At 50.7% G+C, this 21907-nt stretch overlaps 8 protein-coding genes across 8 annotated transcripts; 4 read left to right on the forward strand and 4 right to left on the reverse strand.

The window, feature by feature from the left end:
• Positions 1–3554: 3554 nt before the first annotated feature.
• On the forward strand, positions 3555–4309 carry NCS54_00154500 (Rhodanese domain-containing protein; the record flags this gene model as incomplete). Its single annotated transcript, XM_053147170.1, has 2 exons — positions 3555–4083; positions 4137–4309. The coding sequence occupies 2 exons, from the start codon at positions 3555–3557 to the stop codon at positions 4307–4309; spliced, it is 702 nt and encodes a 233-aa protein (XP_053003145.1).
• Positions 4310–4498: 189 nt separating this feature from the next.
• NCS54_00154600 (Small nuclear ribonucleoprotein G) lies at positions 4499–4964 on the reverse strand (the record flags this gene model as incomplete). The annotated part of the gene is made up of 4 exons (XM_053147171.1): positions 4499–4573; positions 4632–4706; positions 4755–4826; positions 4935–4964. 4 exons carry the CDS (start codon positions 4962–4964, stop codon positions 4499–4501), a joined length of 252 nt encoding a protein of 83 aa, XP_053003146.1.
• Positions 4965–5184: 220 nt separating this feature from the next.
• On the forward strand, positions 5185–6621 carry NCS54_00154700 (Hypothetical protein; the record flags this gene model as incomplete). Its single annotated transcript, XM_053147172.1, has 2 exons — positions 5185–5293; positions 5366–6621. The coding sequence occupies 2 exons, from the start codon at positions 5185–5187 to the stop codon at positions 6619–6621; spliced, it is 1365 nt and encodes a 454-aa protein (XP_053003147.1).
• A 496-nt stretch (positions 6622–7117) lies between these two features.
• NCS54_00154800 (Hypothetical protein) lies at positions 7118–8851 on the reverse strand (the record flags this gene model as incomplete). Its single annotated transcript, XM_053147173.1, has 5 exons — positions 8430–8851; positions 8020–8384; positions 7841–7966; positions 7305–7791; positions 7118–7255 (listed from the first exon to the last, which is right to left on the reverse strand). Exons 1-5 carry the CDS (start codon positions 8562–8564, stop codon positions 7118–7120), a joined length of 1251 nt encoding a protein of 416 aa, XP_053003148.1. The 5' UTR covers positions 8565–8851.
• An 858-nt stretch (positions 8852–9709) lies between these two features.
• Positions 9710–11185, reverse strand: NCS54_00154900 (Hypothetical protein; the record flags this gene model as incomplete). The annotated part of the gene is made up of 1 exon (XM_053147174.1): positions 9710–11185. The coding sequence occupies one exon, from the start codon at positions 11183–11185 to the stop codon at positions 9710–9712; it is 1476 nt and encodes a 491-aa protein (XP_053003149.1).
• A 4833-nt stretch (positions 11186–16018) lies between these two features.
• On the forward strand, positions 16019–17719 carry NCS54_00155000 (Zn(2)-C6 fungal-type domain-containing protein; the record flags this gene model as incomplete). The annotated part of the gene is made up of 1 exon (XM_053147175.1): positions 16019–17719. The coding sequence occupies one exon, from the start codon at positions 16019–16021 to the stop codon at positions 17717–17719; it is 1701 nt and encodes a 566-aa protein (XP_053003150.1).
• A 362-nt stretch (positions 17720–18081) lies between these two features.
• Positions 18082–18805, reverse strand: NCS54_00155100 (LITAF domain-containing protein; the record flags this gene model as incomplete). Its single annotated transcript, XM_053147176.1, has 3 exons — positions 18082–18328; positions 18383–18637; positions 18693–18805. 3 exons carry the CDS (start codon positions 18803–18805, stop codon positions 18082–18084), a joined length of 615 nt encoding a protein of 204 aa, XP_053003151.1.
• Positions 18806–20965: 2160 nt separating this feature from the next.
• NCS54_00155200 (GST N-terminal domain-containing protein) lies at positions 20966–21839 on the forward strand (the record flags this gene model as incomplete). The annotated part of the gene is made up of 4 exons (XM_053147177.1): positions 20966–21044; positions 21092–21138; positions 21189–21226; positions 21278–21839. 4 exons carry the CDS (start codon positions 20966–20968, stop codon positions 21837–21839), a joined length of 726 nt encoding a protein of 241 aa, XP_053003152.1.
• Positions 21840–21907: the final 68 nt, after the last annotated feature.

Below are 21907 nucleotides of genomic sequence, written 5' to 3' on the forward strand. Positions count from 1 at the left end.
AGTAATAAGTTGATTATGTACCTGGAACAAGGTCGGGAAAAGCTCATCGTGTTACAAAGCCTTGCCCATGAGGGGAGGCAACTTGACTCCGGCTCTGGGGTAACACCTCTGCTCACCGAAATGCAAGTCCACGCAACAATTTGGTAGACCGGTCCGGTTTCGTTTATCATGCATTGCCAAGTCAAGGACATGCTACCTTCCGATGCATGGTAACCCCTTCCGCGTCTGGGCCGTGCCTCTGGTATGGCTGGTGAAGGGCAATGGGTTGACTCCTGCGCCTAGCCGAAGAGTTTATTCGTAGCGGTGAGACAAACAATCGGAAAGCCTCCCCGCCATGCGTCATGGATTAATTACCGGCGGTGAAGGTCACTGCGACTGGTACTCACAGCTCCCAGAACCTCTCAAGATCTTCGAGTCCGTATCTGTGTAGTAGAATCGAGCAACAGGCCGAGTGCCATCCATTAAGCCGTTAAGTATATCCAGCAGGCGAGGCGAGATAGTTCCTTTGTCAGTAACCCGGGAATAATAATCTGTGGTTCCAAGTTAGGAATTGAGTTCATGATATGTAACCCTCCCCCATCACCCCCGGCAGGCAAGACTCGTTGAACCACACTGAAGTGTTAATCCCATGTCATATCTCAGCCATCCATGCTGGTCCACCATTCCAGTGGCATCTAAAGCGCATCAGCTTGCATGTCCCCGCCCATGGGGAGCTGTCGTAATTATGAGGTATGTACTCATCGTTGCCATAACTTATGCAAACCCTTCCCTTGCCTACGCGACGCGAGCTTGATGTACATCAACGGCCATTGGATCCTTCGGAGATTGTGAGAAGCCATCTTTTAAACCGATACCGAAGTAGTTAAAGTCAAGCTCGAGTGGGTCAACCTGAGCCTCAACGACGTGCCGTCCCAACGAAGATACGTCTGCAACATAACAAGCAGGGAAAGGACTTAGTACCTCCAAACTCGGTGTCGTCAAAGATCTACAGAAGGAAACGATAGTCGCCAAAGGGCAATGCGTTTTTCACCGAGACAGTTACTCTATCCATGTTCATCATTATGATCATGCCCTACACCCACACACCGATGAGGAGTCGTGTTCGGGTCCGCCCCCGGCTTTCCAGACACGCCTTTACATCCCCCGGCGAGCGCCACCAAACTTCGCTAATTGGAAAATCCCAGTCTTTGGAAACCAGTAGAACAGTTCAGTAACCACAAGCCAAACCTCCTATCTTGAAGAAAGGGAGGGTCAGATCAGTGGGGTTCCGCCACAACGAGGGACGATATCACCCAATAACACACACGCAGGAAAAGATGACTTGCTGGTCTTCACCGTTTTGGCATCTGGATTGCGTATACTTGTAAATAGGGCGGCGGTGGCGAGCGCTCCGAGCCATAGAGCTTCAGGATGTTGTTGGGAGGTTATGTAGAAGGCCAAGCTTGACAACGAGTAGCCCCGGAGACCAAGGGAATGGTGATCACCACAACACGGCGGCCAGAACGGAAGTGGTGAAACAAATGGTGAGTGAGGCTGTGCCACGCTAACCAACAGGCTAATCAATATGTGAGCTTTTAAATTGCTGCTAACGAAAAAGCAACGATTCTTGGACACTTCTTCCTTGTGGGCTTTCACGGTGCGTAAGGAGGAAAAGGTTCCATTCACTAAGCAAAAGACATATTCCATCATCGTCTTTAAAGCCATTGAAGGCCTAGCGGAGCGTGTGCTGGAAAAAGTGAGTGTGGGAGTGATAGCTAGCTCGGATTCAGGATATGGCATAGGCTAATATCTCTAGCGAGCCGTTCAAACTTCTTCCGCCTCGCAAACGTCACGAGTCGGTGAGTCTGTTATGGGCTAGACAGCAAGCCATGCGCTCCCTTGAGCTCCACGTGGTCCGAAGCTTCCTCTTGAGAACGTGACAATACATGTCAAACTGAAGATGAGTTGGCACGTAATCCGTAGAGCTAGTGAGAATACAAGTGTCGCCATATCACAAAGCAAGGTCACTGGAGCAGCTCACGGGTGGCATTTTCCCCATTGACCCGTCGAGTTGACCATTCATCATCAATCCCGTCTGACACCCATGACATGACAACATGCTGCAGTTTCGACAAGGATGGCTTCGATGCCGGTATACATCCCTGGTTCCTTCCCCCTTCTTCATGCACTTACTGATACAGTGTTGTGAGGTCTCCACTTGAGGCTTATTGATGAGAGATAGGTGGAGATAAGTATCCTTGGGGGGGGGGTTTCGGTGGTACTTGAGCTCCCACCTAAGTTTAGAGAGAAGGGCTGTGCCTTCGATTTCGTGTAAGTTGGTTAGTCCCGCAGCGACGACAGACTCCATACTTTGTAACGAAACAAGGTGAAAGAATATGGCACTGTGTTAGCATTGGGATATGATGCTATGATGTGTTGAAAATGTGTTCTTTATTATAGTTGAAGCCCGGTAGCCCTCGATGGGTTAACTGAGCCAGAAGATCGTGAAAGAATATGGAAAGGGAAAAAAAAATATCAGATAGCGAAATATCTCTTCTCTATAACGGCACTTTTAACCTCATTGGAGTTACCTTCTAACTTAGAAATCACCAGATCAAAAGGGAAGGATTAAGTTCCGATGGCCAGGCAGGCCATGTTTTTTTACGATATGGTGGTACGCTCGGCGCCGGATTCATCGCGGGCCTGATTTTTCCCTGAGAAGACAGCTTCATGCAAAACAGTCTGGTCGTGGAAGGAAGGGTCGTTATTTTCAAATCCTGACGGACTTTGGTTTCTGAAATGTAGGAAAACTCAATGATGGCGACTTCGGAGTTTGTTTGGATTTCATATTGGTGATCACTCGGATGTCCTGGCCGTCCTGTGGGCTGATGCCGTAGCAGGCGAGATTGAAGGAGAGAATAAATCGTCCACACCACCAGTCCTAACGGTATCTCCTTAGCACATACCGTGGTCGATCTTTGGTCTTATTATGCTCACAGATTCTCTCAACACCATATCCGTTCTGGTGCGGACATGATGTAGCTAGCAAACGGTTCACGAATGCCCTCAACCTGAGACCCCGGCGCTGCTTTAATGAGCACCAACACGCTTGGCCCGTTGGGTTTTTCTTCTTCTTCTTTTTTTTTCCCCATGTAACTGTCGAATTGTCACCATACCATCATCGCAATAGCAAAGGGGCGCACTGCGGACATATGTCGAGGGGGGCCTCCCCTGTCTCCTCGCGAGTCGTCTCGAAAACGCTGTATATCGGTCAGCTTCTGCGGCTTCACTCGTTGGGGGATTGAGGATTGTTGAGGCGTGACTTGGTTATAAAGCTATCACATAATAGTGGCCCCTGAAGGGACAACAGTATTTACAGAGTAGAACAGACTCGAATCAAGCTTGAAGTATCTTACCGGGCGCAATCGCAATTCACGAGACCAAAGCCAACCGAAACAGGCGCGTTCACTTTATAGGTGCCAAACAAGATATAACCCCCACCAAGCCATTGGCCAGTCTAACAAGCCTTGAAGATATCTTCGCATTCGTGTTTTGTAATGGATGTTGTTTAATTCATGCTTCAAGTGAAGCATCCGTGGAGAAGTGGCTGTTCGGCCAGCGGCGGGCTTATTAGACTCGCAGAATCGGGTCCAACTTCCGAGGCTCTACTCCATCAACTCTCCCTCAACACATCGAGGCCTCGTCCAATGTCAAAACTCTTCTTTCGCCCTTGCTTCATCGCTCGAGCACTAACATCGTGTCAGACGCCAACTCGCAATTCTTTTCGTGTAGCACCGAGACTCTCCAGAATGGCTTCAGATGCCCCGCAGGCCACCCCGCAGTGGTGGGAAGCTTTCCCCGACGCAAAGGCTTCGTGCCCTCGAGTTGAAGCAGCCGAAGTTGCAGGTCTCATTGAGAAGAATGCAGCTGCTGGGAAGGGAGCCACGAGGGACTTTTTGCTGGTTGATGTTAGGAGGACCGATTGGGAGGGCGGCACTGTGGCTACGTCCATCAACTTCCCCGCCCATACATTCTACCAGACACGGCCAGTCATCTATCAGCTTTGCAAGCAGGCGGGCATTCGAAGAATCATCTTCTATTGTGGTGAGTACTCTCTATCTAGCCAGTCAGGCCAAACCACCACTAACCATTCAAAGGGAGCTGTGGCAGCAGAGGCCCGCGATGTGCCGGCTGGATGCAGGACTACCTCGATGAGGTTGGCGAGACCGACATCAAGGCCGAGATCCTGATCGGAGGCATCAAGGGCTGGCAAAAGACGTACGGCGGCAAGCTCATGGACTATTACGACGAAAAGGTCTGGACCAAATAGGATCCGGCCGCAGATGTCAAGTCCTCTCTCTTGATATCTAGCAAGATGTGACCTGACGTCCCCAAGCAAAATCGTCCAAGATGGGGACTTTGATCTTCATTTTTCGACCTCAAACGCCAAAAATAAGCATGACAATAATTTCCCATGGTGTCTCTCTCTCCACATGTCTCCGCCGTGCGTGAGTGACCATTATCTGCCTTGGCGCTCGTCGCCGCCGATTCGTTCCAGTGCCTCAAGCATCACCACCGAGTTACCACGGATGACCTATCACATTGATTAGTATCAATAGTCTGTAGAATGAACGGAGGGAGAGGAAACATACAACCATGCCGAGTCTGACCTTCTCTCCACCGTCCTTCTCTTCCACCGCCTCGTCCATGACAATGTTCAGGAAGACCTATTCCAATTAGCCAAGAGCTTCCGCAAGTATCGCAGGCGCCCTTACATCGTAGCCACGGAGGACACCGATGACTTTACGGCTGCCGTTCAACTGCACAAACAGTCGCTTGTCGAGGTACTACACGGAAAAGTTAGCCAAGATCAGGTCGCAAGGCTGCTGAAGCCATAGGCAAGCGCCAGAGAGCAGCTTGATGCTATACAGCAGCGCAGAACGTGTAAGACGCACCTTCTTCAGCTCGGGCTGTGCGGGTGCCATCTTGAGCAGTCAAGGTTGTTTTTTAACTTGTTGATGCTGGTCTAGATGCGACGCGATCGCGGCTGGAGAGCTCCTCCATTTCGCAGTTGGCGGGAAAAGCTATGTCACGTGCCGACCGATAAGATTCTCAAATGCACGTCACTCTACTTCTGGCCCGCCTCAAAGCGCGTCGCAAACCTACAAAATTTCAAAAATCAACTTGCGCCAAACGGTCGCAATCATGAGTTCTTTTGCCGGAAAGCGCAAGGCCAAGGTCATCAAGGTCGCCGACGAGGACGACACGGCTGAGAGCGTGTCCGCTCCTAGCGGCGACACAGGCTCCAGCGATGGTGAGTACCCCAAGCTGCTTTCAATGCGCGACTCTTGCTGATGAGAACCAAGGCTGACCCTTGCGACTACAGAACCTTCCAAGCCCGTATTTGGCGCAAAAGCCGGCCGAAAACCATTCAGACAATCGGGGTTGAGGAAGAGCTTCAATCCAGCCGAGGCCGAGAGCCTTCGAGACGACAACAATGACGAGGATGATGGCCCAGTGGTGGTTCGACCAGCCATCAGCCGTTCAGGTTCGCTGAAGCAGAAAAAGAAGCCAAAGAAAGCTTCGCGACTATCATTCGGCGGAGACGATGGAGCTGCGGGCGACGAGGACGCCGCCGAGGTGTTCACGCCTAAGAAGGGACCCTTGGGACGCGCACTTGAGAATAGTGCCATCAAGAGAGGTCTAGGCACAAAGGGACTACCTATGCGAACACTCGGGGATGACGACGATCGACCAAAGTACAGCAAGGAATATCTCTACGAACTACAGTCATCCACGCCGAACACACCCCAGAACGTTTCCACCCTACCGCCCGACGACACCGACATGATGGATCTCGATGCCTCCGAGCTCGAAGGCGCTGTAATAGTCGAGTCTTCGGACTTTAATCAACCTCAGGCGACGACGATCCTATCCGAGGCTGAGATCAGGGAGAAGAAGGAACGACGAGCACGTTTGGCAAAGGAAAAGGACTTTTTGTCTGTCGAAGATGATGAGGATCCGTTTGGAAAAAAGAAGAAGGACGACACTCGCTTGATAGCAGAGGACGAAGACCTAGGCGAGGGTTTCGACAACTATGTCGAAGATGGGGGTCTTTCTTTGGGCAAGCGAGCCGAGAAAGAGAGGCGCAAACATGACCGACAGAAGATGGCTGAACTCATCAACGCAGCCGAAGGACATACTTCGGACTCGTCGTCTGATAGCGACGCAGAACGTCGGATCGCGTATGAAGCTGCTCAGACACGTGCGGGAATGGACGGTCTAAAGAAGCCCCGGAAGGACCCTGCCCAGGAGATCCTTCAAGTACCGCCCAAGATCGCGCCTCTTCCAAGCCTAACAGAGTGTCTGGCTCGTTTGCAGACAACACTCAAGGGCATGGAAGAGGATATGAAGGGTAAACAGGCACGAGTGGAAAAGCTCAAGAGGGAACGAGAAGAAATTGTGAAAAGAGAAGGAGAAGTCCAGGCGTTACTAGATGATACAGGTCGGAAATACCAGGAGGCGATGGGACAAGGGAAGGTGACTGATGCTCCGGCAAATGGGCCCCCGGAGTTGGCGGGAGCGAGGGGCCTAGAAACTCTAGGGACGCCATCACGGAAGCCCGAAGAGGAGGAGGGTTGATGGTCCTGAAGGATGAACCTTGCATTACTTCCTCGCCTCAGGAACACGTCCCTTGGGGGCTCCTTGGTATAGCAAAGTCTAGGTGCTGAGCATTCTATACAAGGCGAATGGTGGAGATCCAGCTCGGAGGCCCAGGGCCTTTACAGTTCCTGGCCAATTCTCAGTTCCGGATTGAGAAAAGGGGGCCTCCTGAGGGGGAATCTATTCACAGAGGCATGGCTACACAAGCACCAAGTTCCATTGCGACAGCCCAAGAGGTTCGGGTTAGCATCCAGACCCAAGCCGGCGACCTCAGGGCAACGTAGCCAGACTTAGCTGGCACTACTGGTGGCTGGCTGCTTTACGACGATATCGTTTCATTGCCCTTCCAAGATTACCAGGGATAAACACAGTTGCCTCAAGGCAAATAATACCCATTACATTTCTTCCTGGCGCAGACCCTATTATGATTCAGTGTGACAATGTCAAACAACTATGTACAAAGAAGGCATCGCTATCACTTCGTTCCCTCGATGTCTTGGTCATTTCTTCGAGAGATCCTGACCCAAAAGTCTGAAGCAAAGAGGAATACTGAAGCTTGAATATTGATGGGTTTTTCAGGATTCATAATGGCAAAGTCGTATCGTTTGATCAACTGTGGCAGGTCAGCACGTCTTTCACTAAATAGCAGGTGTATCTCATACCTCGAATACAGCTTTATGGATCTCCATCAGGGCTATGGGTTTTCCAAGGCACACATACTTGCCGTGGCCAAAGTGCGTGTCCCAGGCCGCCGTCATCCTCTTCAACTCGCTCTCATCGGCAAGTAGCCATCGTTCAGGGCGAAACATGTCGGCGTCCTCGCCCCATACGAGCCGAGACCGCCCTACAGCATGAAAGCCCTGCCCAACCTGCGTGCCGCCTGGAACAAAGAAGCCGTTGATGGTATCGCCTTCAGGAGGCACTTGCTTGAAGCCCAAACCAGCGAGTGGAGGCCACATGCGGAGGCCTTCACGGACGACAGCTTGGAGGTACGGTAGTGTCTGGATCTGGGCCCAGGAGATGGGCGTGCTCATTGAGGAGGCGTGTTGGCGGATTTCGGCGAGGAGTGAGGCATGTGCTGGGGGGTTGGTGATGATTGAGAGGATGGTCATGCGCAGGGCGTGAGCGGACGAGTTAGAACCAGCGATGCTATATGTGTAAGCTTCTCTTGAAGTTGGTAACATGATTGCACACGCACATGGATATAAAGACTTGCTGGATGAGCTCTTCCTCATTCATGCCGTTGTTGATGTGAGCCTGCATCATGTCCTTTGCTGGCGCAGCACCTTCAGCCAGCCGTCCCCGGACAAATTGTGTAGCAAATCTTGAAGACAACCGTCAGAGCAAGTTGAAGACTCAATTGCATTTGCAACTTACCCCATCAAACGTCCAAAACCTACTTGGTCTCCCTCCCGCGGCAGTAACAGCTTCAGGGGCCATCGATGAACAATATTTGTCAACCAGGGATAGACAGAGACAATGTCCATAGCTGACAAAGAGCTGATGTTGATCTCGTTGTAGTGGTAGAGATCCTCATCTTGGGCGAGGTATCCAAACGGTTCTCCAAATGAGACGTCACCGATGGCATCAAGGGCAAAGAACTGTGTCTTTTCGGCCAAGTCGACAGGCCGCGTCTCACCAGGCGCTGAGGTGTACTTGCGGTCGAGGAGGGCTATGAAGTTGAGGAGTTGGCGATCAAGGCCTGCCTCGAAACCAAAGTCTTCATTTTCCTTGCCAGAATACTAGAGGTCATTAGAGCTATCCTTAGTATGATGCTGTTGACGTACTCCCGGTGTCATCTTGGCCTTCATGGCCTTGTGCTTCACTTCATTCCTCTCGGAGACAACATTGTCAACGTCTGGGACTATCCTGCCGCTCATGTAAAAGTCGCCTTTGGTATAGGTGCTACGTACTGCTGACATGTTGCGCAGCACATCAGGGTCTGTTGACAATAGCTCATTTGGACCAATGCGGACAAGAGGGCCCAGGAATTGTCAGTATTCAGCATCATGAGTTATCGTGAGTATGAGATGGGATGTATACCGAATTGGCCGGCAGCTTTCTTAAGGTGTTCATGATAGCGACCGCTGAGAGCTCCGCTAAGTTGCCACCATGTTGACCAACCTGCGCCTCTAGGACCTGGAATATGACGCAGACGATGCCATCGTCGAAACTGACGAGTACCAAGGCCAGCAATCACCACCGAGACAGCCACGAGGCAGAGTCTCGACAATGAAAGGTCCGCCAACAGCCCCATAGTCAAACGCCCAGAGACATCAAAGCCGAAACTTGTTCCATCTCGGAGAAACAGAATTGAGTTTCGTCTCGGGAGAGAAATACCACATGCTTGTGATGAGTGGGGGTCAATGTGACGACAGGCGGGTATCAACAACACCAACAGACCGGGGGGCTTGACGAGCCGTCCCCGGACGGGTCATGAGCTTTTGCTGAAGAGAAAAGAGACGAGTTGAATGGACCGGGTGTCCGGTAGTGGGGATCCGAGTTTATTCTCTTTGCATTCGGGGATTTCCCCGCGTGCCTAGGCTAAAATGGAGTCTTGGGTGCCCAATTGAGGCGACGACGATGATAAGTCTTGGAGAAGTTGGACTAGATCACCATGTGCGTATTCTAAAAGCCTTGTCTTGCTATAAGTATTAAAGATGGAAGATTGATTCTTGGTCCAGCTTCTTCACAAACTACCAAGTGGTGAATGACGCAGTCTGGACTCTGGCTAATGCAGATCCTCCCACCCGTTCACAGACACGCAGGAGGCGGCTGACGAAACCTCCAGCCTGGTCATGGGAGAACTAGTGGCGCTTCACTTTGGCTGGAGCCTTGTTTTTGTGGTTTTGGAAATTGGCATTGACTTTAAGGAATTGGTTGCTATGGTAAATCTTTGCTGTCGTTCCCTCTATCATATGGTCTTACAGGCACGGGTAGCATCCCATCAGTATAGTCCAGATGAAAGGCCAAACACACTAATTCCTGTTCGTTCATAATTAATCCAGTCATAATCCATTCATTATAAAGCGTAGCATGCTCTATGATTTTCTATCGTCAAACACCGCTATGAATCCTTCTTGCTCTGAGCACCGCCATACAGCAGCCCCGTGGTGACGTTGCCAAACATCCACGCCAACCAGTCAATACCCAAGTTCACCCGTCCATACCACGGCGCCTCGCCCGTCACCTTGGGCATCCTGTCTGCCGCCTTGGTGAAGTAGTTGCTTGTCGCGCTGACGAGAAGGTTCTTCGGCTTGCCCTCTCGATCCTCCATCACGGGCATCACGCTCGTTGAGCCCGTCTTCTCCATCTGCTTGATGACACGAGTCACAATCTTGGCCATCAGGTCTGCACCGGGCGTCCACGATGTTGTCACGTAGCCCATCACGAACGCCATGTTGGGGATAGACTCGATCATGCAGCCCCTCCATGCGTACTGTGACCCGGGGTTGATTGGCTGACCGTCCACCAAGGGCTTCACGCCGCTAAAAAGCTGGAAGTAAAGTCCCGTCGCAGTGATGATGATGTCGGCTTCCAGCTTCTGACCAGACTTGAGCAGAATGCCATCCTTGGTCACCGTCTCGATAACATCCGTCACGACCTGGCAGTTGTCCCTGTGGAAAGCCTTGAAAAAGTCTCCCTCCGGACACATGCAGAGTCTTTGCTGGAACGGGTTGTAGCTGGGATTGAAGTGGACATCAACGTCAACACTCTTGGGCAGAGCCTCCCTCATCGAGTCCATGACGACCTTCCGGGCCTTATCTGGGAAGTTGAGCATCACCTGGGTGATGAAGAGCTCCCAAACCACATCTTTCCAGTAGATGAACCAATACGCCAGCACTGAAGGGAAGTAACGTCGCAAGAAATCGTCGAAGCCCGAGGTGGTGTGCCGCGATACAACAAAGGACGGACTCCGCTGGAGCATGGTGACCATGCTCGCCTTCTCAGCGAGCGAAGGGACGACGGTGATGGCAGTTGCCCCTGACCCAATCACCACGACCCGCTTGTTGGAATAGTCGAGGTCCTCAGGCCACCATTGTGGGTGTACGACCTGTCCACCAAAGTCCTCGATGCCAGGAATGGTAGCCTCCATTGCCTTGTCGTACGAGTAGTATCCCACGCAGCTGATGACAAAGTTGGCAGCAAACACCTTGCGCTCGCCTTCAACATCAACCTCGACCCTCCACTGCTGCTCATCGGTCCTCCACTCACACCCCACCATCTTGTGGCGGAAGCGGATCTTGTCCCTCAGGCCAGCAGCATCGACAGCCTCCTCCAGATATTCAACAATCTCGCCAGCCTGGGCCATCTTGTGCCTATGCCTCCATTGATGCCACGAGAAGCCAAACGAGGTCATGAACGAGTCGGATCGGAAACCGGGGTAGCGGAAGAAGCGCCATGTGCCGCCGACGGCCTCCTGAGCCTCGAGGATGGTGAAGGAGCGGTGGGGGAGCTGCTGACGGAGAACACGGCCGGTGTTGATTCCCGAGAGGCCGGCGCCCAGGACGAGGATGTCGTGGTGCTCAATTGGGTCGGCCATGGCGGGTGGTGAAGCTGGTTTGACGGTTGATGAAAAGACGTTGAGGCTCCAATTTTGGTGTTGGGGATGGACCCTGGATTTTCAGCTGCTACTTTTTCTGGTTCCTGAGCGGACCCACATTTTCTTATCAGGCCATATTCCTCAGGCATGCTTTCGGATATATTCTTGTGTTAGTGACTTGAGACGAAATGTAACTTGCCTATCGGTAATCCAGTATATCAATTGACATGTTAATTTCTGTTAATGTTGAAGCTTGCTTCGATTCAACGGCGTTCAGACAAACCAAGAGACTTTCACATGCTCCACCCCCTGGTTGTAACTCTTCTAGAGACAAGGGTTAGCGAGGGCAGAAATCTTGGCAAGGCGACTCATCAACGAACGTCGATAGTCTTTAAAACGCAGGAAACTGTAGATTCGAACCTAGAATTACCTATTCAGCATTGACTCTACAACATCAAAGTCTAGCCGATCGAGATTGACTTTCACGGGCCGATCCGGCCCCTACACCTGTCATTGGTGGGCCCCAGCTCATGGTGAGGGTGTCGTCGATCTTACTCCACTTGGAGATGGATTAAAGATCTGACAAGCCTAGTAAACAGGCAAGCTCAGTCAAGGGGTATAACATGCTTACTTACTCTTGGATTGCCATGGGTTCAATCTCTTTACCACTAGGTGCGACCTGGTACAGATCGAAAGCAGCCGGTAAAATAAAGAATCTCGATTGCTCATGAATGCAGGTACCCGGGCCCCTTGCAAACTCAAATGTTTGTCCACAGCTCACAAAGCGACAAAGGTAATCAACGATAAGCATTTTCAGTACGCATACAAATGTGGTATTCAAACTTGTATGAAGGTGACTTAAAAAAAAACAGACCTAGAAGTAAACACTGTATTCCTTGATTCACCCTCATTGTGTGAGGCTCTAATAGACGGCCATCCTAAACCCAAACATGGCCGAGTTCGAGTTCATGGAAGAAGGTGATGAGACCTTGAGCCATGTTGATCTCCTTAATCAGCCCTGAGCATTCATCGAGAATGATAAAATCGATTCCCTTAAAGCTGACCTTGGAGCCCGGCTTCAGAGGCCTGCGAGTGACGGCTGGTCAGCAACAGAACAACACAATGCAGCAGTTTCCAAGGCTCTCATGTCTTGATCCTCATATTTTCACCAGTTGTCCCGTTCATCTTCCATTGAATTGAAATCTTGTTCTGGTCGCTGATGAACTGGAGCAGCTCAAAGGTGTACTCCTTCCAGCCCTTCCTGCACCGCTTCACATAGGCTACCATTCCATCTTTGCCCTCTATTTTCAAGAGCTCGCTGCCTTTTCCTGTAGACATACTATCGGAAACTAGGACAACATTAGGATTAAATGTCTTGTCAGCGAGTGAGTAGTCGCCGTGCCAGACCCCGAAGAAGTTCTCGATGATATGCTTTGAGTGCTCCTGACCAAGCATCTCAGTGCAACAAGTTGATTCAGGTGCTGCTGCTGCTGACATGATAGATCTCACAAGAGCAAAAGATGTGAGGAATATTGAAAGTTTCATCTTGATCAGACGGATGTCTTGCGGCTAGTATAGGTGGCGAAACGATACCATATTGACCGAGGTAATGTGATTCCACACACACTCCGAGTCCTTCATCTTAACTACCCATCTCCTATACAAAAGTTCTTCCTTCACAGCTCGTTTGCAAGATCTTCATCACATCAATCCCAAGTTAGAAAAAATCGAGCCCGACGTGGACGAGTCCCCGATCACCTCGCAATCACACGAAACCCCTTGATCGACCCAGTGGGTCGTTTGTACGACAGGGGGCCTTGCCTCCCTGTCTCCTCACTTGGGCCAGACGGTTAACCACCTAAACTGGATCCAGTATTTGGCAGGGTCAGGGGCCCATGCCAGGCCGTGTTGGTGATCCTGCACCTGCTATACCCCTTTTGGTCGTTTAGACGCTCAATGTCTTGATCACTTTGAATTTGGCAGAACCCGAGTGTCGGCTTGGCTTGATAGGAAGATGATCATGGGCTGTTGGGAGGGGAGAGGGTAGGCTGTTCGCCTAGAGTCTGTGTAGATAGAAAAGGTAAGCATAGATTCAGAGTTTACCAACGTTGCCAACATTCTCCTCGAGTCTATATGTTGTTGGGTTGCACAAGTGCCTCCCGAGCATGCAGTCAACAGCCAGGCTGGAAGTTAATATGCTATAGGGTTGTATACCTTCAAGTCTAGCTCGTATATCAATGAGAAATCTAAAGGAAGATCTTACCGCGACGTCGCGTCGGAATTCAACACGACACCATCAACTATCTTCGGAATTTATCAACGCTAGAAACATAACAAGACTATTAAAAGAAAGCCTAATCGCGGCCAGAAACCAAAGCTTACAAAGGCGGAGATTAAGTATATTATTCTCTCTTTAAAAAGAGACCATCATATAACATATAACGCGCTTATCGGTATAGTAGGTGGAAAAGTATCACGGTCAACTATCAAGCGAATTATCCGCACTTATTATAGGCGCAAATAGCATGCAATATAGCAGATACCTCTATCAAAAGAAATAGCAGCCCAGCGACTTTCTTAGGCATAAGCTTAGAGAGAGGATATTAATGAATTAATCGAGGTACAAGGGTCTAAAGTTAGAGCCTCGTTTTAGTTTAGTAAAGGTTCTCCTTACTAATAACACCTCTAGATAATTTTCAGCGACAAATCAACAGTTTAGTCCCAACCTAATTATAAACATAGTTAGATCTTCTATAAGCCTCATAAGAAGTTTATAAAAGCGCTTATTAATATCATAGTTCACGGGAAAAGCAAGTTATCCATTATGGTTTGGGGAGCGATCTAGAAAGGCGGAAAATCCCCCCTTATCATCATAATTCGTAATAAACGGGCGAAGTAGAAAGGATACTCGGCTTAGAGCTATTAATAGGCTTTATTAGAAGGATTTCTTCCTATTTATAATAGGACCCGGCGATTTCAGCAAGACAATACTAGGATTCATATAGCATAGTCGACGGAACGGTTTCTAATAGAGCACGGAATTAAGTATATTAACTAGCCGGCACACTCGCCGGATCTTAACCCCATTAAGCATATTTAGAAGCTTTTAAAGTCTAATATTTGAAAGATATTTCCTCACTTAGAACATCTAAAAAGCGGCAAGGTTGACAAGGAAGAACTAGAACGGTGTATCAAGGCGGCGTGGGACGCGATTACACTGGATGAGATTAATAACCTTATCGACTCTTTGCCCCGTCGCATAGAAGCCATGATCCGGGCCAAGAATTGGTATACTAAATATTAAAGAGCAAAAGCAGGGCTTTCAAATGATTATATTTACACAGTGATTGACCGTGAATTGATAAAGTTGTGTATGAGTGAAGTTATGCGTTGAAAATGAAATTGGGGTGGTTGGGGTGGAGTGTTCGTTGTGTTTTGGACCCCAATTTTACCCGATCACCAACTTTGGAGCAGATGTGCCAGGGCTGTGGATCAGTTGCGTCCGTGTCAAGGCCAGTCGATTGGCCAGGTCAAGACAGGCAGAATTGAATCAACGGCTATTTGTCGTTTGTTCGGACTGTTTCCAACACGCCCCCTTGCAACTGTGGGTTAGCGAATCATGGAGACACGGAACTGGGCGGATTCCTGAGTCGACAGAGACAACATGAAGTGATGGAAATGCTTTTGACAGTCGAGCTAGCGCCGGAGGTTACTCCTTTACAAGTAAACGGCCGTCCGCTCCACAAGATACGTGGGAAGAACTTTTGGTACGGCAAGGCTGGGATTGGGCAGAGTGCGAATTCCCATCTCCTCATGGCAAACGGTCGAGAATAGCGGAAAGGGTCCGTATGTAGGTGTGGTGGATAGAATGCGTACCTACATTGCATTAGTTAGTGTAATGTACGGATTAGGCAGTGGATAGGGGTGTCTAAGGCTGGCCAGGGTGGGCGGCCAGACAACCCAGCCCTACCGGTAGTAAAGTAGACTCGCACTTGGATTCGTCGACCGTAACTGTAGCCAATATATCTCGGGGGTGGCACTCCATGTTCTGATTCTGACCTGGGATCTACAGTTACGGGCCGTTTAGTTTGGGCATACGTCTGATCGCGGCATCATCGAGTTCCCCACAAGGCAGGGGCATTGGATAAGCGATTTCCTTTACCAATTTCCATCAGCACAGCACCTCACAGCACAGGACAACAGGGCAGGAGCACCTGGCAGGGAAGGCAGGGCTGAGTGGCGGAGCAAGCACAAGCAAGCACCAGCAGCAAGACTCCGCCTTTTCATGCCCGCCTTTTCAATGATGCATCAGACTCAACAAGCGCCCTTCCTTGGATCTATCCATCGATCGCGTCTAATCGCCCTTTTCCAGCCCAGTCAGGTTCAGGGTTTCGGCCTCGGTCCAAATCTACGACCCTGCCTCCGAAACTTGCGCTCTTCACTCCCCTCCCGGCCCCACGATTCAACGGGGCCGTTTCTCACAGGCTAGGCTGACCAACAGCCAACAGCACAGCACAACACGCACATCACGGAGCCCCGGGCCTGCAGGACACGCCGAGTCGCCGGCTCCTGGGCTGAAACGGCTCATCAGCCCGGTAGGGCCTGGTCTAGTCTTGTCTGGGGCAATCTTGTATCCATGTAAAACGCCCGTGGCTGTCCTGTCGCTGGCTGGTATAAGTGTCGGTGGTCGCAAAATTGCTACTGCATCTGTCGACCGCGACATTTCAGCAAGACGAGACAAGGCAACACAACACGAGACAATCAATAGTACATCTCCAACAAGCAAGCCCACCGCTACTATCCCGTCCCGCAAACACTAGCAAAGCAGCCACCATGGTCAACCTCGGCCCCTCCAAGGGCTGCCATACCTGCAAGCAGCGACGAGTCAAGTGCGACGAGGGCAAGCCTGCTTGCCAGCGATGCATCCGCATTGGCAGAGATTGCGGAGGCTATCAGACAAAGCCCGTCAAGCTCAAGTTCAAGGTCCAGACGACCGACACGCGTCAAAAGTCTCGCAAGAAGACGCCCACCTGTCGCGCCATCACCCCAAAGCCGGTGAGCTTGGTGTCGCAGGTGCTGGACCCCCCGGAGACAGACGTCGCCCTGGGCTTCTTCCTCACCAACTGGGCTGGCACAGGACGCAGCCTCAGCTCCGCCCGGGGTTTCTTTGAGGTCTTGGCCCCTGTGATCTCGTCGGAACGTCCCACCTCGGCCGCCTACATGGCTGTCACGGCCGTTGCGACGAGACTCCATGGCATGTGGCGCAACAAGGACATCAATTTTGCCCAACCCCATCAGCCCTACGCCGATGCTTTGGCCCGCCTTCGCTTGGCCGTGAAAGACAAGGAAGAGAGGAACTGCCAGGCGACCACTCTCGCCGCTCTCGTCCTGCAATTCTACGAGAACCTCTTTGCCGTGCACAGTCTCGGCAAGGCGAGCCGCGTTCACCACGATGGTGCCGTGGCCCTGATGATGAGCCAGGAGCCTCGAGCTGCTGGAATGGCCATCGGTAACCATCTGCTCTGCTATGTCCTGCACCTCGAGGTGTCGTATGCCCTGCGTACAAAGAAGCGGTTCCCAACCCATATACAATCCTGGGTCCTGCAGTACCCCTCCACCTCGCTCAACTCGAGCTCCACGCTTGACTTTATCGGCATCTCGATCGCGAATCTGCAATATAGCTTCCGCCGCATGTTTTGCGGCAGCGACCCCGTTTCCACTTCACACGTGGACATTGGTGTCCTGTGGTCCGACATTAAAGCCGTCGAAGCGCGTTTGCTTGGCTGGCTGGAGCATCTGCCAAGGCATTTTCACGCCCTGAGGCTTGATCAGGTGCAGGATGTCACTCCTCACATACCAACGTACCTCGATGGTTGCGACGTCTACCCGTCGGTGCAAGTCGCCAGCATATCCAACACCTGGAGGGGCTACAGGCTCCTCCTGCTCAAGATGAAGCTTTCGATTCTCCAGCTGGTCCCGGACACGATACTCGACACTATGCTGCCCAGAGAGGAAGACTCAGACACACAGGTGGAGCTCATCTGTAACGCCGAGGACGAAGTGCAGGACATGGTCGACTCGATATGCAATAGCATCCCATTCTATCTTGGCAACCAGACGGTCCGGCCCACGGTGTTGGAGCTGACAAACTCGAAGATCATCCACCCGAGCTACTACAACCTCGAGCCCTGGGACGAAAGGTTCGTCAATTTTATGACGAGCGACAGTTACATCACGGTCGAGGCGCACAGGGCTTCTGCGGTCGCATACGGGGCGTGGCATGCCATCAATACTCTGAGTAACGTCCTCGCACTCTGTGCTGAAGACCACGGCTCTTTTCTTGCCGAGGCTTTAAGGCCGGGGCAGAAAGACTGGGTCCATGCCCAGTTTGTAAGAGCCAGCAGCTTGTTAAGTCTGGAGTCGAGCAAGGCATTCCAAGACATTGAAAAGATCCGGAAGCAGCTCCAAGAGGGCGACACGGATGTCTTGGTGGAGAGGGTTAGGGAGGGATTCAGAGTGAGTAGTGGGTGCTAAATATGCATTTTACGAGGAGTCTTTGGTGATTTTCTGGGTACCTAGAAGGGAGGGAGTGGATATCTTGTCACGGGCGGTTTTTGGTGTTTTGACAAAAAGCATGAACAGGGGTGCATCTGTTACTGGTGATTCGAATTTGAGGTTATTATACATAAATATGAGATTCTTCACAGAAGCTGAAATAACTGTGATTGCTGTGCACATTCAAAAACGTGCAAACGAAAGATTGATTGCCTGCCTCCCAGAAACCCTGAAGCTCGTAGAATATCAAATTAATCATCCAAATAGCAATTTCAAGCAAACCAAGCCTAAATAAACGTATATCTCACTCTATCGCGATAAAAGCAGCAGCCCCAGGCTGTTTACCTGCCTGGAGGCGGCGTTCCCGGGCCCCAAGCCTGACCTGGTGAAGCTATAGCTGGATACCTCGAAACCTCTCTCAGATGATCAGGAGTCCCCAGAGGCTTCATCTCGTGCGTTCCATAGCGTCGGTACGCCACCTTGCGGTTGCAGTTTGTGCAGTAGTGGCTGATATGGCTGTTCCAGCCCATGGCGTATGGCGCAACGGCTCCGCCAATGGTTGTGATTCCTAGGGCGGTTGCCGTGATGCTAGCAAATCACATTAGTCTCTAGCATGTCTCAAGTGTGAAATAAAGATCTCACTGTGTTCGCATCGAGGGGTCCTTCTTGACGCGCGTTTCTACACGGTGTCTGCAGAACGGGCAGTCTACTGTGTCTGACTGGTCTCCCAGGAGATGCAGCGGCGTCACTGTTGCGGTTGTTTCGTACAGCTGAGTCATGGGTGTTGGATCTGGGTTTACTGGGATTGGGGCGTCATAGCATCCCGTGTCCTTGGCGATGTGGTCTTGTGTGACAACCTCGGGCAGTCCGCCATCATCGAGGAAGGTATTCAGGACTCTAATACTCACATTAGCCCTGGCTGGAGATTGTCTACTCAACCTGTGTAACGTACCGTTGTGGTTGACGCCGCGCTTGAGACGGCTTCTCATCATAGCCACCCGCCGCAGCGTTGTACGAAGGTGGCGCACCGTCCGGCGACGAAACCCGCGTCTCCTTATCAGACATGGCGTGAACTGCGGCAAAGCAAGAAAACAAAAGGACTTGCAGTAGTCTGATGGTACGCTAAAGAAGGGGGCAATGTTCGCTTTGTATATCGTTCAAGGGAAAGAAAGCGAAAGAGTTGAGACCGAGGCAGAACCCAAAACCACATAAGCAGGAGTACCTAAAAGCACCAATTAGAGCTGGCGCACAATACTCTTCTGCTATTCGTCGACTGGAGCTGATCTACGAGTTGGGGCTTACGCAGGTGTCAGGGATGTTTGAATGTAGCCCTGCACGCAGCTCGCAACAGAATTTCCCACTTAGGTAAAAACTCCATTTATCTTTCAAAAACCACCATGATTGTTGATCATAAAGGTTTCAACTACATGCCATGATGGCTGGGCGCTATTCCACGTGCCGTGGTTCCGTTGCGAGATGGCGGTCGCGTCGTTTTGTCGCTTGTGGCGGTAGGGCTGAAAAATGCGTGCTGCAGGGAGAAGAATGGGACTTTTGTTGAATTCCCTGGATTAGATGATGTTTTTGGGGAGTTTATGATGCGAATTGCGAATAGTGGCTCAAACAGGATTTGAACGAGTTAAAGGGGGTTGGGCAATGAGATCAAGCCAGTGTGTCTATAACGAGCCTTGAATCAGTGGCAAAGTCGAAAGCAAACATTGATTGCCGTTTGAGAGACAATCATCAAACTACATATTCACTTCCTTATTCTTGTTGTACCCGTAAACCACCTTCTTTACAAAATGGTCAACCCAAACGTTCAGCCCTCACCTACAAGACTATGATCTCTTACCTTGATCACAGCATGGGCTTTGTTCTCTCCATCTCACACTTTGATGGTCTCGTGGATTTCTCTTGAGCGGATATATAATCAGCGTCTCCTACAACCAGCCGAGTGAGGCCATCCTTTTGCCGTTGGAGGCGAGGGCCAGTCACTTCAAGGTTGATCGACTCTGTGGGCGGTGAAATTGCCGTCTGATTCATGAGCGACATGGTCGATTACTTTCATCTTTGCCGTGACCATGGCCTATGTCAAGGCCATGAGGCTACGAATCGATAAGTTGGGAACAAGAGCTTGATTTCATGTAAGCGATCTGGATTTGGGATAAATTAATATCTGACTTGTCTTCTCAGACCGCTCACATCGTTGCTCCGAGAACCTATCATGTATGGCAGCGCCTTGGCCATTGAATCGCCGACCACCGAAGCAACTACTTTTCGACTCGATGTTATGATACTATTAAAGAAAGGGAGAATGATTCGGGTCAGTTCCTGAAGTCATGTCCTAAAAACAGAAAAAACTATCTGACGAGGATGAATCCCGGCGAGGTGGACATGGGCCAGACCAAGTCAACAAGTCCATCTCCTGCAACTGAGGCAGCAGTTGCATGAGAATTGTCTTCGCCTCGGCTTTCGTAATGGCCATTTCACCCATCTACTGTCTATGGAGATGTATCTGTGCCATCCCTTTTCTGTTTCGAGGAGCCGAGCTGATTTGTGTGCTCAAGCTTTTGTCCGTCTCCAGTACACACAGAGAGACTAGACAACGTCTAGTGCAAGAGACTGTTTAGTTCCGGCATCAGACATCTCGACCGAGTTGGTCTAGTCTGGTAACCTGTCACCGCCTTTTGATGAGTGTTCCATGATTGAGGAAGCCTCTAAGTTTGAATGCTCTCTTCTCAGCCGCGGGGAGTGAGTATCAGTGACGGCAGCAAAGAACACAATCACAATCTCTAAATTTGACACAACAAAACACCATGCGCTAGATCTTCAGTCCTTCTCATATCTGCTCGAAAATGGTGATCCGAGACGAGCCGAGGTTAGGAGCTGGACAAGCCAGATCTAGTAGATAATCCACAAGTACAGAACCACAGAACTTGAACAAGCCGAGGCATTCACGATAATGATTCCATGCACTCATAATGATTCCAAAGATAGTCAGTGGACCTTGATAGCTTGGGTATTATCGGCATGTAGTAATTGGTGGTTAATTGACAGAGACAATTTTGTTTAGTTTGATTGGTCGAAGCTGCCCCAGCAAAAGGGCGTTATGATGACACAACCCCACCTGCCCCTCTATGTGCCTTAAGCTCATGACCTGAGCTCCCCGCCATTCTACAACTTCTTTCTTTTTCTCATCGCCACCAACAATTGTTGTATACGGAAATCATGTCTTCTGATCAGACTGTCTTGTTCGACCTTCCCAGCAAGTCTCCTCGTGCTGCCTGGTCTTTGAACCCATGGAAGAGTGAGATACCCAGCTCCTGGTCTCCAGCTCAAGTACTGACCCAGTAGCTCGCTTCCTCCTCAACTTCAAGGGCATCGACTACAAGACTGAATGGGTGAGATTGAGTCTCAATTAAAAGCCAACTGAGTTGCTAACCCTCAATAGCTTGAGTACCCAAACATCAAGCCCACCTTGGAGCCCCAGTGCGTTCCTATATGTCATGTCTGCCCACCAATTGACTGACCCCGCAATAGCGTCTCGGCCAACGAGTCGACAGGAACATGGACCATTCCCACCGTCAAGTTCCCCGACGGAACTTATCTCATGGACTCGCGCAAGATTGTTGAGCGTGTGGAAAAGGAGCACCCTGAGCCTTCGATCCACCTCGACTCACCCACTCTGGCTAAGCTGGAGGAGATCATGCCCCGTATCATGGGACCTCTTCGACCCATCTACTTTACCACCGTCCCCGAGAGGTTGCTGAACGAAGAAAGTGTGCCTTACTGGCATGAGACCCGATCCAAGTTGGCCGGTATGCCTCTCGACCAGCTCAACAAGGAGAAGGGTGGCCAGGTTGCCTGGGACGCTGCCAAGCCCATCATCGCAGAGGTCGAGGCGCTGCTCAAGGAGAACTCGGAGGGGCCTTTCTTCCTGGGAAAGACTCCCAGCTATGCCGACTTTGTGTGGGCTGGCTTCCTCATCTTTTTGCAGCGCAACCAGGTCATTGACGATCTCTACAACGTCAGCGGCGACAGCCAGCTTCACAAGGATCTTTTGGAGGCGACTGCTCCCTGGCACAAGAGGAATGATCATTAAACAGCGGCTTGATAGATGCGGAAGAACACATTGATACACGAAACATGAGACATGAGAACCTTGAACAT

This window comes from Fusarium falciforme, chromosome 1 (genome assembly GCF_026873545.1).
Source record: "Fusarium falciforme chromosome 1, complete sequence".
Classification (NCBI taxonomy): domain Eukaryota; kingdom Fungi; phylum Ascomycota; class Sordariomycetes; order Hypocreales; family Nectriaceae; genus Fusarium; species Fusarium falciforme.